Here is a 14,221-nt window from a genome sequence, read left to right as displayed (position 1 = left end):
AAACCTAAAAATACAGTACATTATGACACGCAGGAAAAACACCACACAAAAACAAAGGCAAGACTGAACTGATGTCCTTCAGCCTCATGTTAGATTAGACATGAAAGTCGCTTGATGGATTTTGCTTTTTGTTTGTGTTTTCCCATAAAAAAAAAAAAAAGACAAACAAAAAACCCCAACAGATCTCTTTTTACATTTAAAGCTCGGCCAAATGACAGCGCAGTGGTAAGTGAATTACAGGGTGCAGAGGGAGCCAAGAATCACCTCTGCTAAGTGGTCAGAGCGTGTTCTCATGTCCTGGACATTAAAATGTCTGTTTCTTTTGTGATTTCTCACAGCACGACTCAAAAAGTGTTCAACGCAATCTCAACTGCATTCATTTTCAGAATTTTACTTTACTGTCACAGAACCTTCATCCCACAAAAAAAAAAAAGACGGGAAATGTAAAGATATTTTAAAGAAAATATCAGTCAAAAACAATAATTCTATTTTCTTCAAAGTGCCTATAGAATATTTGAAGAAATTAATATGTTTCTGCCATTTTATAGGTTGGGTATCTGACCACTATTCTTGGCAGAACTGGTAGTTAATTTAAAATGGTTTGGTGGAAGAGACCTCACTTGTCCTGGTCATGGTGGCCAAAAATGTAGTTATTTTTGTTCACAAAAACAATTATACCTTTTTTCTTTTTACCTAACCATTAACATTTCTCCACATTCTCCTCTATTTAGTTTGTCCATGTGGGCAGCCTTAAATTTTAGTGTTGGTGTCTTTCTTGGGAGACACAATCTCAGCCTTTGACTATGTAAAAACGGCATTACTGTAGGCACTGATAGGGGTTCCAGCAGGTTGCACTTTATGGCAGCCTTGTGTTTTAACCTCTAGTAAGTGGTTGCTTATCAAAGAACTCATAACTGCATTCAATTGCTTTAAGAGACGATGGCAGAAACTGCAGCCTAATAACATTTCTGGAAATGTGCAGATAAAACAGAAATTTCTGAGAATATAGTTATTATTTCCTCAAAAGTGATGGTGGCAGTCAGGATGAGAAAACACATAACATTTTGAATAAATCACATTAAAATATTCAAAATGAATGACAAAATCTTTATGTGCACATCCAAATGTCTCAGGAAGAAAGGCTTAATGCTAATGGGGATTTGTAATGTCATCCTATTGTGGTGATTTATGTCATCGGTGGCTCTGATATTCTGTTTGAAATCACAAAATGCGGCACTGCAGAGGAGCTTTTATTATTACATTGTGTAAGCACTGGATGTCATGTAAGCATTTAAAATATAGAGAGTTGTGTTGCTGGAGTCAAGCTTATAAGACAGTGGGGTCTTCAAAGCACCGTTATCTTTTCTGAGACTCTAAGTATTAATGGTTTTAAAACACACTGCTCAGGTTTTAGGTTTACCTTCAGTCACCATCAGGATGAACGTCATAATAAGTGTCGCAAGAAGAATTATTCATACGGGTAGCAAATGTAGGCTGAAAGTAATCCTTTAGTTTTACCAGCATCTTTCCTCTGACATTTCTCTTCATTGTTTTACCAGTTAGTATTAGGTTTCATTTTAAACTTCTTGTTTTACCTTTTAGGGTCCTGAATGTTCAGGGCCCCAATATCTCTGACATCCTTCAGCCTCAGTCTTCTTCCAGATCTCTGAGGTCTGCTGATCAGTCTATTGTTAGACGGACATCCTAGGTTTAAAACCCACAGGGTTGCACCCCCATTGTGGATTTTATTTTCCTATTGTTATAACACATCAATTACATTGATTTATTTGTTTCTTCTTTTTGTTTGATTTGCTTTTCTTATGTGTTTTGTGATGCACGCTGTGATTTAATCTATGAAAGATGCTACATAAACAAAATTGCACCTACTTACTAAGACTTGAAAAGCAAATTATTATTTTGCCAAAGACCAATATTTCATGATTAACTATCCAAACCTTGAGTTGGATGAGTACTAAGAAGGAAGGAATTTGTAAGTGGTTAAAAGATAGGAAGTGGTTAACACTTTCTGTTATGTAATTTATTTTAATACAGAGGTGGGGTTTTTTTCTCAAGTGTTTTCTGCTTGCGTCTAGAATGGACAATGGCTCGATAATGATCTCGGACTAGGTGTGAAGGCTATTTGTGATGAGGTAAATGAAGTGTTTAGAAAAACAAAATGCAACATCGGTATCTCAAAAAGATAAACATGCAAGGTATGGTTAGACTAAAAAAGCAGAAATATACTTATGTTGTTGTGCACATGCATACAAAATAAATGAAGGAATTTGACACCGACTACCATGACAAAAGACGATAAATACTGAGGTTTAGGTTTTCTGCATTGTGATGCCATTATGTCAGGATCATTTACTGAGCACTTTGTGGAAAACATGTTGGACTGGAGAACTGATGCCTCAGCAAGTTTCTTATAGGCTTGAGAAATGAAAGCGAAATTATATTACTAATCTAAGAAAATTGCAGATTAGATGGTCTTGCCAAAAGCAACCAAATTTAAATTCAAACAAAAGCTAGTCATTTCCACTATGACTTTGGGGTATTGTTGTTAATTTTCTCCACTTTGTATGAGTTTTTCCTCTTACAGAATGGTTTCATAGCCGCATATAAACATGGGTTAATAAGTACAAACTGTGGGAGCTTTATTGTTTATGCCCTAAACTATCCCAATATTTACTAAACATGCAAATGCAAGTTTCTCGGAAAAGCTGTTAAATCCGTGTTTTGAGACAAAGCTGATCTTTTTTTTTTTTCCTTATTTATTCATCATGTCAGGATGGATACGAAAGAAATCATGGAGAGTATTTTTTTTTTTTTTTTTTGCAGAAGCAGATATACTCGGAGCAAGAGGGGAAGAACAAAAACACAGACAAATCACAATAAAATTGGGCAGGTAGAAAATGTGGTAAAAAGCAGGTTTAAAACAAATGAAGAGAGGGGAATTACATGGAAAGGGGGAGAGCAGGAAGAGCGAGAGGACATGCGAGAATACAGTTATGAGCCCACTGAGCCGTGGCGCTCATGGCTCGGCTGGCTGTGGTGCTCATTATTGATGTAGTAGAAAATTTGCGCTGACAGAAAACGAAGCTGCCAGCTGTCTCCACCCCACCTCCCCCCACTGTTCCCCATTATGACATTATCTCAGGAGGGATGGCCAATAGCGGCACCCGAGGTGCCCCTGGCATGTCCACAGCTGACCCCAACTCCTGCCGTGGAAATGTGCACTTACGCAGGTATACACAAACAGAGGGCATGGCCGCGGATGCTCACTTAGGCGTGGACGTTCAGTCATACATTTCAAAACCATATAAACAACTCAGTGTATTCCATTATTATTTCATGGCCCCCAACACAAAAAAGTATGAAATCCAGTCCATTTTTTTTTTAATCAGAACAAACTGCTGTGTGATGCAGGATGTGACATCAAGCTGTGGTACTGATATACAAATAGTGAGCTGAAGAAAGCAGAACTGAACATGCTGCATGTAGCATATTTGCCACACCTAATGTGTTTAGTCTATACTGTTCCTCCAGCATTCAATGGATGTCGACAGCAAATTTCATGTTTGCTACAATGTGCAGCTATAGAAGAAAACAAGTGATGGGGAAAATATTTTCCTGCATTTCTGCTCCATAATATTGCTGCCCAAGAAGCACAATGCAAGATGGTGTGCCTGTAACAAAATGACTTGTTTCTGTTATAAAATAACAATTATCTGGTACATGAGGTGTTTTTGGTCTGAGCCCAGTTACCTAAATACAGTAAAAATGTATATTAGATTCATAAGTAAGTAGAAATTAAGCCTGTGACAGTCAGTACTTGTAATTTTGTCATGTTACAACCGTAGTGTATTTTATTAGGATTTGAAGTATAAAACTAACACTGCATATCATCCTGTAAACACCAGCTCCAGAGTAAAACTTTGTGGGTTCAGCAGGCAAAGCCTGGAAGAGATTGTGAGACTGACTGCAAAGGTGACAAGAATAAGGGGGGCATTCAACTACCAGCAGGAGAAAAACATTCTTACAAAGCTAAAATTAGGTGGTTTATATCTGGCCAAGTCAAAGTCCAGATCTAAATCCAATTGAGAGTCTGTAGTAAGACTTACATAGCAATCTTCAAAGTTGCTCCCTATTTAATCTTTGGGAGTTTGAGCTATTTAGCAAAGAGACATTTCCAAATGGAGTAGAAACCTACCCACAGTGATTTGTAGCTGTAATTTCAGCTAAAGGTCCTTCTACAAAGTAAGTCAGGAGGACTGAATGCAAATGCACATATTGGAAATTTACCATGGAAATGATTAAAATATATAATCACAGATTGTTGATTTGAAGTCAAAGGAAAATGTTTCAAGGACTTGAGTTTTTGTTAGAAATATGCCTTTGTATTGTACAATAATGTGTTAAATTACATTTTGCACAGTGGAACAGGTGCATTCACACTGAGAGTAAATTTGACAGATTTACTCCATATGCTAAATCTGTGACTTATAAAAGCCACAGGAAGTACTGCATTTTACCCAAGCATATCAAAATGGTACCAAATATAACATTTATATATCAATTCCACATCACCAATTTATAATCCAGTGTGTTGTTTTATCACATGAAATCACAATGTGGAGATTTGTGTTTTAAAAATATACAGGAAGCTTCAAATGAGCTGGAAGAGAATCTACTAGATGACCAATTTAGTTTGATCTGGTCCATTTTAAATCTCCTGTCTTCCAACTAAATGTTAGTTCTTTGAATCTAACATCCCAGTATTGTTCAAAAGGAATTTTTCACATGGGGAAAAAACAGCTGCATGAAAGCATAGGCACTCCATGTGGACAGAGCGTACCGTAAAACCAGCTTCAAGGCATTCAGAAAAGATCTTGCCCACTATAAATAAGAAGCCACAATGTTCATTGGACAAAGCATAAACCTACACCCAATTTATCAAGGATAACAGGATGGGGAGACTTGCAAAAAGTGAAATCACATTCATTTTCTAAGAGTACATTGAATAAATTGGAAGAGCAAATGTTATGCACATACTAATGCCACCTTGAATCGAGGGACAGCATATTATTTGTACATCTCCATGCCACCTTATGTATTATGCACATACTAATGTGACTCCCCATGCCAAGATAGTGGAGGTGATGTGCCTGTTCATGGACCAGTCTCATTAAAACAGAAAGGATGGCCTTTCCTTGCATATTTTGGAAGGTTTCCTTTCTTGTATTTGTAGCGGAAAACCCCAAATTGTCCCACATGACTGCAGATTCCTGAGTGCACTGTCACAATAGTGAGCAAACTCCCATGAAGCCAGAAGACATAACCAAACAGCAGAAAGAGAGCATCACAAATATGAGTAAGACATCGACTACAACACTGCATCCGTGCAAACACTCACTTGAATTCTGACAACAACAAAGCAGATAAAGTTCTCATTTACGGCTAAAAGACTTCGACCGCTCTCAGACGTTGCCTCAAGAGATGAGGAACTATTTATTTCGTTAAAATTTCTCACTGCATCTACATGTAAGGGACTTGTGAAAATAGCCTCAGTGAGACCTGAGAGAGATACCCTTAAGTGCAGAATCTCGTCGTCACTGAACAAGCAAAAGTACTTGCTGACCTCTGTAGCGAGACTCCCTTGGATAAAATACAAGATTCACTCCACAAGGAACACATCAATGGACACTGAAACAGCTCTATGTACCAGCATCCACAAACACAGGCTTTCTATAAAGGCTTCAGAGGGTTAGATAGAGGTTTAGATCAAAATAGTTTTTTTTGTGTGTGTGTGTGTGTGTGTTGTGCTTTGCTTATCCAATTAAAGACTGACACAAAGCTTGTTATTAGTATTAGCTGGTAGTAGTAAGCAATAAAGTTGTATCAGTTTAGCCAACAGAACATTTTTACATCACATTTCATTCTGAATGATGCAATGTGTATTTACCATTTTAATAATAGCTGTCTGGCAGGTAATGTTTAGTTTTGATTAGATGATTTATGAATCTAATCATCCATTCATATAACTGTCTTCTGCTAAAAGGGAAAGAAGGGAAAACCAACCTCTTACCCACTGACAATCTGCAACCCTTTCTGAGGGGTCCAAAGGTGTTTCCAAACCTGATAGGAGACATAGTCCATCCGCTCCGTTCGCAGTGTGTCCTTGGCTCTGAGTCCAGTGGGACATGCCCAGAAAACCTCAAATTGGAGATGTCTCCTTATCAGATTGCCTGGATAGCCAGAGCTGGCTGCTTTCAGTGGTGAAAGTGCTCTACTCTGAGCTCCCTCCAGATCACTGAACTTCTCACCCTATCATTAAGGTTGAGCCCAGCTTCCTCTGTACTTTTGGCCGTGGTTCATATCCCATGACAATAGATGAGTACAAAGACAGACTGGAGCAACACCTATATCCCTACAGAAGAGGGTCCAATCTGTCCGGTCATTTCCCATTCCAGCTAATCGTGGTGTGTCATGAACAAGACACCAAGATACTCAACTTCTCCAGATGAGGGAGGGAAGCATTCTCTATTTTTGTTCTGGTTCAGAAGATAGCGCTGTTAGTTATTAAGCCCCAATTTTTCATCTTGAGTCATTGAATAAATCTTTTGGAGTTGTGTCTGTGGCTGATTATTGCTTTCCAAAAGCTACAGTCTGTGCTATTTCATCTCTTACTCTGCATTTTATTCCTGTAGATTCTTTGCGTTGTAGTCTTTGTTCTTTCCCAACTTCTTGACATGACATGATCATCTATATGCTGCTGCATGTTGAACTGGGAACCCTTTTCTCTAGTAATGCAGTGTGTTAGGATGTAGACCTGACTGTGACCATTAAAGGTGTATAAACCACTAAATATCCCCTTAAACTCAAAAACAAAATTAGCTTCATGTTAAGATTTTCCAATTTCCTCGGTTGTCAAGGTTGACGGCTGCATGCTGTTGGTTTTCATGTACCTGTCTTGACGTAAATGTCACATTATGTGTACAACAGATGTGTAGAGTGTGGGGCTTTCATGTTTATTCAGCAAACAGGTAATGAAAAGCGCTCTTTCAGTTTCCTGTAAAAGTATTTACAGTTGACCATAATGGTGTCAAACCTTCAGAAATGGATGGGGAGCCGACTGTTCAGCAGGGCTTTGAGCTACAAGGATTTCTCACTTTTTTTACCACCCTGCAGCCGTGGGAGTTTCACTTGGGCTGTTTTTGACTCTCTTTCACCCCTACGTTGCACAAGAGTGCATTCCAGAGGCCCAGTGAATAAAAATGCCATGTCAACGAGTAAGGAAGAAAGAAAATCTCCACTCTGAGCTGTCAGTGGTCTTCCTTTTTGGTTTTGCTATGAAAAGCAGGCAAAAAAAAAAAAAAAGTTCACCTTCTGCACATAAATTGGCTGAGAGATTTATTTCTCCCATGACATTCTCTCTGGAGATGCCACTGGGAGCCTGGGCCACGCTCTTGGAGAGCGTTGACAGGGCTATTGTTAGTACTAGCAGTAGTCAAAACCTATTCTCTGGCCTCATCGTCGCTGGCTGTTTTTCATTCCTTTTTACTACTTGTTCTCTTTCTTTCTCCTTATTTTACCTGTCAAATAGCAGTGACGGACATTTGAAAGGCACAGGCCAAGGTTCACATCTGTCCATTTTAACTTATTAATTTCAAACTCATTCCACTTTGTCAAATTCAAAGACCTCTGAGATAAGGCAGACAAATCAATGATGTCAGGTAAGAAATGTGCTTCGTGACAGGTGGAAAATGAGAGACTCGTTTTAAGTTGTACATTTCTTCCAGCAGGTCATTTTTTTAACAACCTTTTTCATAAAATGAGTACATACGGATGCTTTGAGGATTTAACAGATAAGCAGAATCAATTGATTTTGCACGTGGCCAACCACGATGCCAATTGGGTACCAGTGATTCTTGAGAATAGGGACAAAACAGGTCATATGGATAAAGCACCAAATTTGAATAAAATATACACACAGTNAAATGTTTAGCTTGCAGCTAACTCATGAAGTAACTCATGAACATTTATTATGCAAATATTAGCTGCAAACTAAATACTTAGTTTGAAACAATGACATTTATAAATTAATGTATCACTTGGTAAAAATTAAAGGCCCCCCCCCCTTTTTTTTTACAGGCTAAAAACCCAAATTATTGCTGTTAATTTTTGACAGTACATCTTTAGAAACGGTTCATCAGTACCGTTTCAGGCAGCGACCGACTGGACATCGTGTCAGGAAAATGGTTCCCACAATGTTCAGACACATGGCGACCCCCCCCTCCCACTGCCGCCCAGCCTTCTGGTCGGTAATGGGAATCGATCGAGTCTCGGCGTCCAATCAGACGGCGGCTGCTCTGACTGCCTGATGGCTCATTAACCTGCTGAACGAGGGGGCGGAGCCAGAGCGGTTCTGAAGGAGCGCGGCTCCACTGGACAGAACCATCAGAACCTCAGCTGTAACCAGGTTCTGCCATAGAAACCGGGTCTCAGGAACAGAACCAGAACCAGACTTTAAAGAAGAATGGAAACTGACTCAGAGTCTGCTGCCCTCTGCTGGTCCATGAGAGGAACAGCAGGGTTCTGGTCAGACCCAATGAGTCTGACCAGATACACGGTCAGAGCCAGCAGGTTCTAGTAGATCTGACAGCTGGATCAGAACCCGGAGCGGTTCTGAAGGACAGAGACGGCGAGACATTCAGAACATTTTATTAGAGATTCAAAGCAGCAGAGATCAGAACGTTCCTTCAGTAAAAACTACAGATAAAAACCAGAACCAGAACCTGGTCCCACCGGACCATCAGCCCTCCAGCTGCCACTGCTGCACCTCAGCACCATCGCAGATCGCCATGGCAACGTAGCCCTTTGGTCCAGCTGGACGGGAAACGGCAAGACACTGACCCACAGAGACCTGGTAGAGCCGGTTGGCCTTCTGGAGAGAGAGAGCCGGGTCAGAACCGGGTCAGAGCCACTACCATCACCATCATCAGAACCTCACCCCCAGGCTCCACTGCTGCGAACCCCCAGAGCCGTGGCACTTCATGAGCCGCGGGGGGTCAGAGGTCCTGACCTCCGACACGTCCAGGCACAGCAGGCCGGCCAGAATCAGCTGCCCGTCTTCGTCATACGACCAGTCCTGCTGAGGTCACAGGGTCAAGGAGTGCCCTCAGAGAGGTCATGGGGTTGGATCGCACCGAGACGCCGCCCTCACCTGCTCCGGGTCTCCGTGGTTACACGGCCTCAGGACGACGGCGCCGCCCTTCTGGCTGACCCGCCCCTGCGCCACCAGGCAGCGTCCGGTTGCTAGGTTGCGCAGCTGAAAGACAGAGAGAGGGTGAGAGCCTGCAGTGGGGTTGGAGGTCACGGCGCGTGCTGCGTTCAGGTACCCGGCCACGCTGCAGGACCTTGGGCCGCCTCAGGCCTTTGTTGACAAACGGAGGTGGCTGCTTGTTGCCGTTGGCGACAGCCTGCATCTCGGGGTAGACGGCGTCCAGGTACCAGCGGAACGAGCGGCACTGCAGCCGCTTCCTCAACGCCACGCGCTCACTGATGTCACCGTAACCACGGTTACGCAGCTCAGGACGCAGTGCCAGGTACTGCTCCTGATGGGACCATAGGAAGTGAGGTCAGAGACGGGAAGTGAGGACAGACAGGAATTGAGGACAAGGACCTTGAAGTCGTCCATCCAGACGTGCGCCAGCCGCAAGGAATTGTGAGCCATGGTGTCCTGTCCTCCAGGTGAGCCGTACGGCCGCCTCTTCCTGAAGATGTGTCCCACCCTGGAGCACGGGACGATCAGCAGCTGGCCGCCGCACATCCAGATCTGAAACCACAGCGCCATCAGCGCCACCTTCAATGATACTCTGTGAAACTCAGCGCTCACCCTGAAGGAGATCTCCAGGTTCTCTCCTCCCCAGATGTCCATGCCGCCATCATACTGGCCCAGCTCAAAGAAGTACTTCCTGTCCATGGCGAACAATCCCCCCGCCATGGTGGGAGACCTGGGGGCACGGGGAGAGGTCAGGGGTCATGGACACCTGTAGGTCACCTGTGTTCCGGGTTACCTGAAGGGTCCGGCGGCGCCGTCGGGCCCGCTGAGATCAGCCGGCGGCACCGGGTCCCACTTGAAGTGCAGCCCCCAGTTGAAGCCGCCGCGGACGATGGGGGAGGCGAAGTACGCCAGCGTGTCGGCAGAGACGATGTCGATGACGGGGCAGACCACGGTACGGCGGTCCGCCTGCACCGGCGCCAGCAGCGGCTGCAGCCACGCCTCGTTCACCTCGCAGTGGCTGTCCAGAAACACCAGCACCTCACCTGGAGCAAAGGGGCGGGGCTTAGCGTGGGACGAACCCGTTGGTACCTAAAGGGGGAGGAGCTCAGCTTACCTGTGGCATGGGCGGCTCCGATCATGCGTCCCCGGATCAGGCCCTCCCTCTGCCGGTTCCGGACCAATCGGACCTTGCCCTGCAGCTCCGTCCTCACGTAGCGGTCCAGTTCGTCCTTCAGCTCCTCTGCAGCAGAACACAGGCAGACTTAGTGGGTCGGAACCGGGCCGGAGCTAGGCCGGAACCGGGCGGCGGGTACCCAGCTCGCTGTGGTCGTCCACCAAGATGACCTCATGCAGCAGGTGGGCGGGGCTTCGGTCCAGAACGCTGTGGACGGTTCTGAGCAAGGCGGACGGCGCCTCGTTGAAGAAGCAGATCACTACGCTGGCGGCAGGCAGCGCCGCTGGATACGCCTTCTGACGGCACCTGGGAACGGGTCAGAACCGGGTCAGAACCAGGACCGGTCAGAAACGGGTCACGTCAGAACCAGAACCTACCGCGAGTCGCGGGTGTCGGGCAGTGGGCGGTGGAAGCCCAGCCGGTTGGAGATCAGGACGTTGAAGGCGTGGCGCTGGTAGCCAGCGTCTCGGACCTCCTGGTCCGCCTCGTTAAAGATCATCCCTGCAGGACCAGAACCTCTCAGGACCCGGCCACATCCCCCACCCTCTGCCTGAACGTATCACGGACACCCACCCATCTCCGGGGACAGCTCGGCCCCCTTGTGGTCAGACCCGGCTCCGATCGGCCGACCGCGGTGCGGCGCGGGGTTCCTGCTAGGCTCCGCCCCCAGGAAGAAGTAGAGGTAGAGGAGGACGGACCAGGTTGCCGAGGTAACGAGGCAACCATAGCAGAAGTACCGCAGCGTGACACTGGGCATGGTGGGCGAGCAAGCATCGCCTCACATCACCTGCTGGGAGAGAGAGAGCTGACCGGACTAAAGTTAGCACACCCTGGTTAAGCTCAAGTTGAAGGCAGCACGGGACCTCATGTGAAGCAGTTAATGTTTACCGCAGAACCCTGAACGCATCACGAGCTCAGCTCGTTAAATAGTTAATGATCTGAGAGATCACATGACGTCAATATCAGTTTATTTATATGTTATATAATATATATTCATTTAGAAACAGCTGCTAAGTGCTGTGCTGTACTCTTAATCCGAACTGAATGTGAAATAAAAGAACGGTTCAGTTTGAATCAGATTGTAACAAAGGAATTGTTAGTGAATCAGTTTGAGGTAATAAAGGAACTGTTCATTACTTAGCTGAATCAGTCCTACGTTATAAATTAACTGCTCATCAGTTCAGGTGTGAATCTAATCAAGCCCAGGAGTTTAGGTCAGTCAGCTCACCTGTATCTCACCTGTAGGAAACAGTGACGTCACTTGGCTTCAGTGCAGCTGCTGTATATCAACAGTCTGAAAGCCGAACCAAACAGAACCTGCCGGTTCTGATCCGGCTCCAGGTGTTGAACGAAGTTCTACTGGAGAGTTCCTGGAGTTGTTGGGTTTAAACCGAGATGTTCTGGTTCGGTTCGTTCAACACTAACAGCAGAAACAACACAGCCAGCTAACGGAGCCGAACCTCGTGTTAAACCCAGATTATCCTGGATCAGAGCGGCCTAAGGGAAAGTTTGAAGCCTCTTCAGTTCCGATGATTAAAAGTTCTGATCAGGGCGGGAAAGAACTGTTCTGGGTTCGATTCTGACCCCCGTCCGATAATGGAACTCAGTGTGTTAGCGGCTGTTAGCTGTTCTCAGATAAAGCAGCCAAATACATTGGTCCAGTTCAGTCATCGGACGGTACCTGCTCTGGGTCCGCGGACCGTCTCCTGCTCACTCGGCGGCACTCCGGCAGAACCCCCGGCCTGCAGCACCGACAACCCGACCCCTGCTGCAGCTCCTGACACCGCGGCAGAACCACGTGACCCAATAGACGCCCCTTCAAAATAAAACGGAAAATACGACAGTAGATTTAAACAATAAGAGCCCCGAGCGACCCAAGGAAAATAACGATGTCTAATAGGGAGGGAAAATGATAAATGTGAAGGATGTGGAGAGGAAGAAAATGTAGAAGATGTATTGATGAATTGTAAAATATATGAGCCTGAAAGGGAGAAATTGAGAAGAATGGTTGGAAAGACAGGAAAGAAACGGAGTCTTGAAGAAATATTGGGAAATGAAGAAAACATAGTGAATATTTACAAATTAAGGAAAGCATTATTTATCTGCAAAATACAAAATTAAAAAATGGAATTTAATAGATGTAATGTTGCGTCACACTCGTGTACAGTAGGTGGCGGTATGCACCTTAAAGTTGGTTGCGATCCACCATTACAAGAAAAGATTTTTTTTTTTAACAAAACATTTATTTGTGCAATAATTTAACAAGACACTGTTAAATACATACTCAGGACATAAATAAATATTGCAATGACGCCAACACACCGCAGATGTAGTCCCGCCAACGGGGTTTATTAGTAATTACAACGAGCCGCTGTTTCTGAGGCCGAAGCTCACGCCTCCAACCACAGACATGAACACGTATACGCCTCATGGAGCGGGTCATAGGTCATGGAGCGGGTCGGCCCGTTACTGCGATACGTAACAGCGTCCGCCATATTGAATGTGGAATATGTGCCAGTAAGCTAATACAAGTAAATGGACCGAACTTCTGAAAGTGCCGTTCTACAAAATATTTTAAGTTAATTCCTGTCATTGGCATATTTTCTCACACACATTAATGTATTTGGCAATCAGAGAAATGACTAAAGACAGAGTTTCTAACTTTTGATGTGATTATTTCAGTGATTCTTGAGAATAGGGACAAAACAGGTCATATGGATAAAGCACCAAATTTGAATAAAATATACACACAGTATATATTTTTTCAAATATCTGACTAAACTAACCTGGGTCATGTGAGCACAACAATGTATGTTTTCCTGGTGTTTGCTGAATATTTTTTTATTTTAAACATTGTAGTCTGTGGATGATGCCTGTAAAATCCCTTGTCCAGGAGCAGAACTCAATACATTATAACAGTTTAAAACAAATAAAGAAATACTAAAATTATATATTATGACAATTAAGTATAAGTAGTCGTATAAATAATTATACAAGTATCGATAAATTGAATTAAAAATCATTTTTATATATTTTCCAACTCCATTGAAATTTGTCCCAAGTTTCTGTCAACACCGTCAGAAATGAAAAGAATGTAAAAAAAATCAGGCATTATTGGGGGGCACCAGAACTTCTGAGGACCCCATGACGTCGTCTTTTCTCTTCCTTTGCTAAGAGGCTAGTTAGCTCCGGTTAGCTTAAGTTATTCTTTAGTTTTTTCTTCTGTTTTATTCCTAAGTTACTTGTCACAACCATGATGTGTCAACTCCATANAAGGTTGAGAAATAATAACAAAAAAATATGGGAAAATTAATACCCATTTTGTCCCTATTTTCAAAAATCACTGGATACGCAGTGTTTCAGTATTACTTTGGTGTTTCAAAAACAAGTTATCGCAGAAGCTGTGAGAGACATCTGGAAATGTAATTGTATTTTCTATGGAGGCATACTGTATCATTCTTATCAAAATCTCCACTACAACTACATACGTCGACCTACTATACAGAAAATTGAGAAAGAAAAAAATATTTTCATGGCATTTGTAGAAAAGAAACTGGTATTAGCAGCCCAAGGATTCACAAAACTGATTATGTGAAACCAGCAGCAAAATTTCCAGACAGATTAAGTTCTATTACGTATTAAGTTCTATTGCCAGATTTATTAAAATCTGGCAAATTGAGACAGATTTTTTTCCTCGAGTACAATGACGACCTCTGGGGAGACTTAGGTATTGATGTAACTGGGATCTACACTCAGTAGTC

At 43.5% G+C, this 14,221-nt stretch overlaps 1 protein-coding gene and 1 long non-coding RNA gene across 11 annotated transcripts; one reads left to right on the top strand and one right to left on the bottom strand.

Moving 5' to 3' along the window:
- Positions 1 to 8,708: 8,708 nt before the first annotated feature.
- Positions 8,709 to 12,290, bottom strand: galnt11 (UDP-N-acetyl-alpha-D-galactosamine:polypeptide N-acetylgalactosaminyltransferase 11 (GalNAc-T11)). 10 transcript variants are annotated; one of them, XM_015020292.1, is made up of 12 exons: positions 11,689 to 12,290; positions 11,034 to 11,265; positions 10,838 to 10,961; positions 10,600 to 10,766; positions 10,401 to 10,526; positions 10,080 to 10,329; positions 9,899 to 10,016; positions 9,686 to 9,838; positions 9,402 to 9,617; positions 9,227 to 9,331; positions 9,014 to 9,151; positions 8,709 to 8,947 (listed from the first exon to the last, which is right to left on the bottom strand). In XM_015020292.1, exons 2-12 carry the CDS (start codon positions 11,215 to 11,217, stop codon positions 8,816 to 8,818), a joined length of 1,713 nt encoding a protein of 570 aa, XP_014875778.1. In that variant the 5' UTR covers positions 11,218 to 11,265; positions 11,689 to 12,290; the 3' UTR covers positions 8,709 to 8,815. The 10 variants fall into 10 exon arrangements, with proteins under 10 accessions (XP_014875778.1, XP_014875781.1, XP_014875784.1 ...); XM_015020295.1 differs by having other exon boundaries at positions 11,034 to 11,250; XM_015020298.1 differs by having other exon boundaries at positions 11,034 to 11,247.
- Positions 11,577 to 11,887, top strand: LOC106938322 (uncharacterized). Its single transcript, XR_001422595.1, has 2 exons — positions 11,577 to 11,644; positions 11,675 to 11,887. It is a non-coding gene; the product is annotated as an uncharacterized LOC106938322 (long non-coding RNA).
- Positions 12,291 to 14,221: the final 1,931 nt, after the last annotated feature.

The sequence above is a fragment of the Poecilia latipinna genome, unplaced genomic scaffold, assembly GCF_001443285.1.
Source record: "Poecilia latipinna isolate Pla-1442-1.1 unplaced genomic scaffold, P_latipinna-1.0 Scaffold2563, whole genome shotgun sequence".
NCBI classification, from domain to species: domain Eukaryota; kingdom Metazoa; phylum Chordata; class Actinopteri; order Cyprinodontiformes; family Poeciliidae; genus Poecilia; species Poecilia latipinna.
Note: the sequence above shows the minus strand (reverse complement) of the source record. Positions and strands in the feature narration are given on the sequence as shown.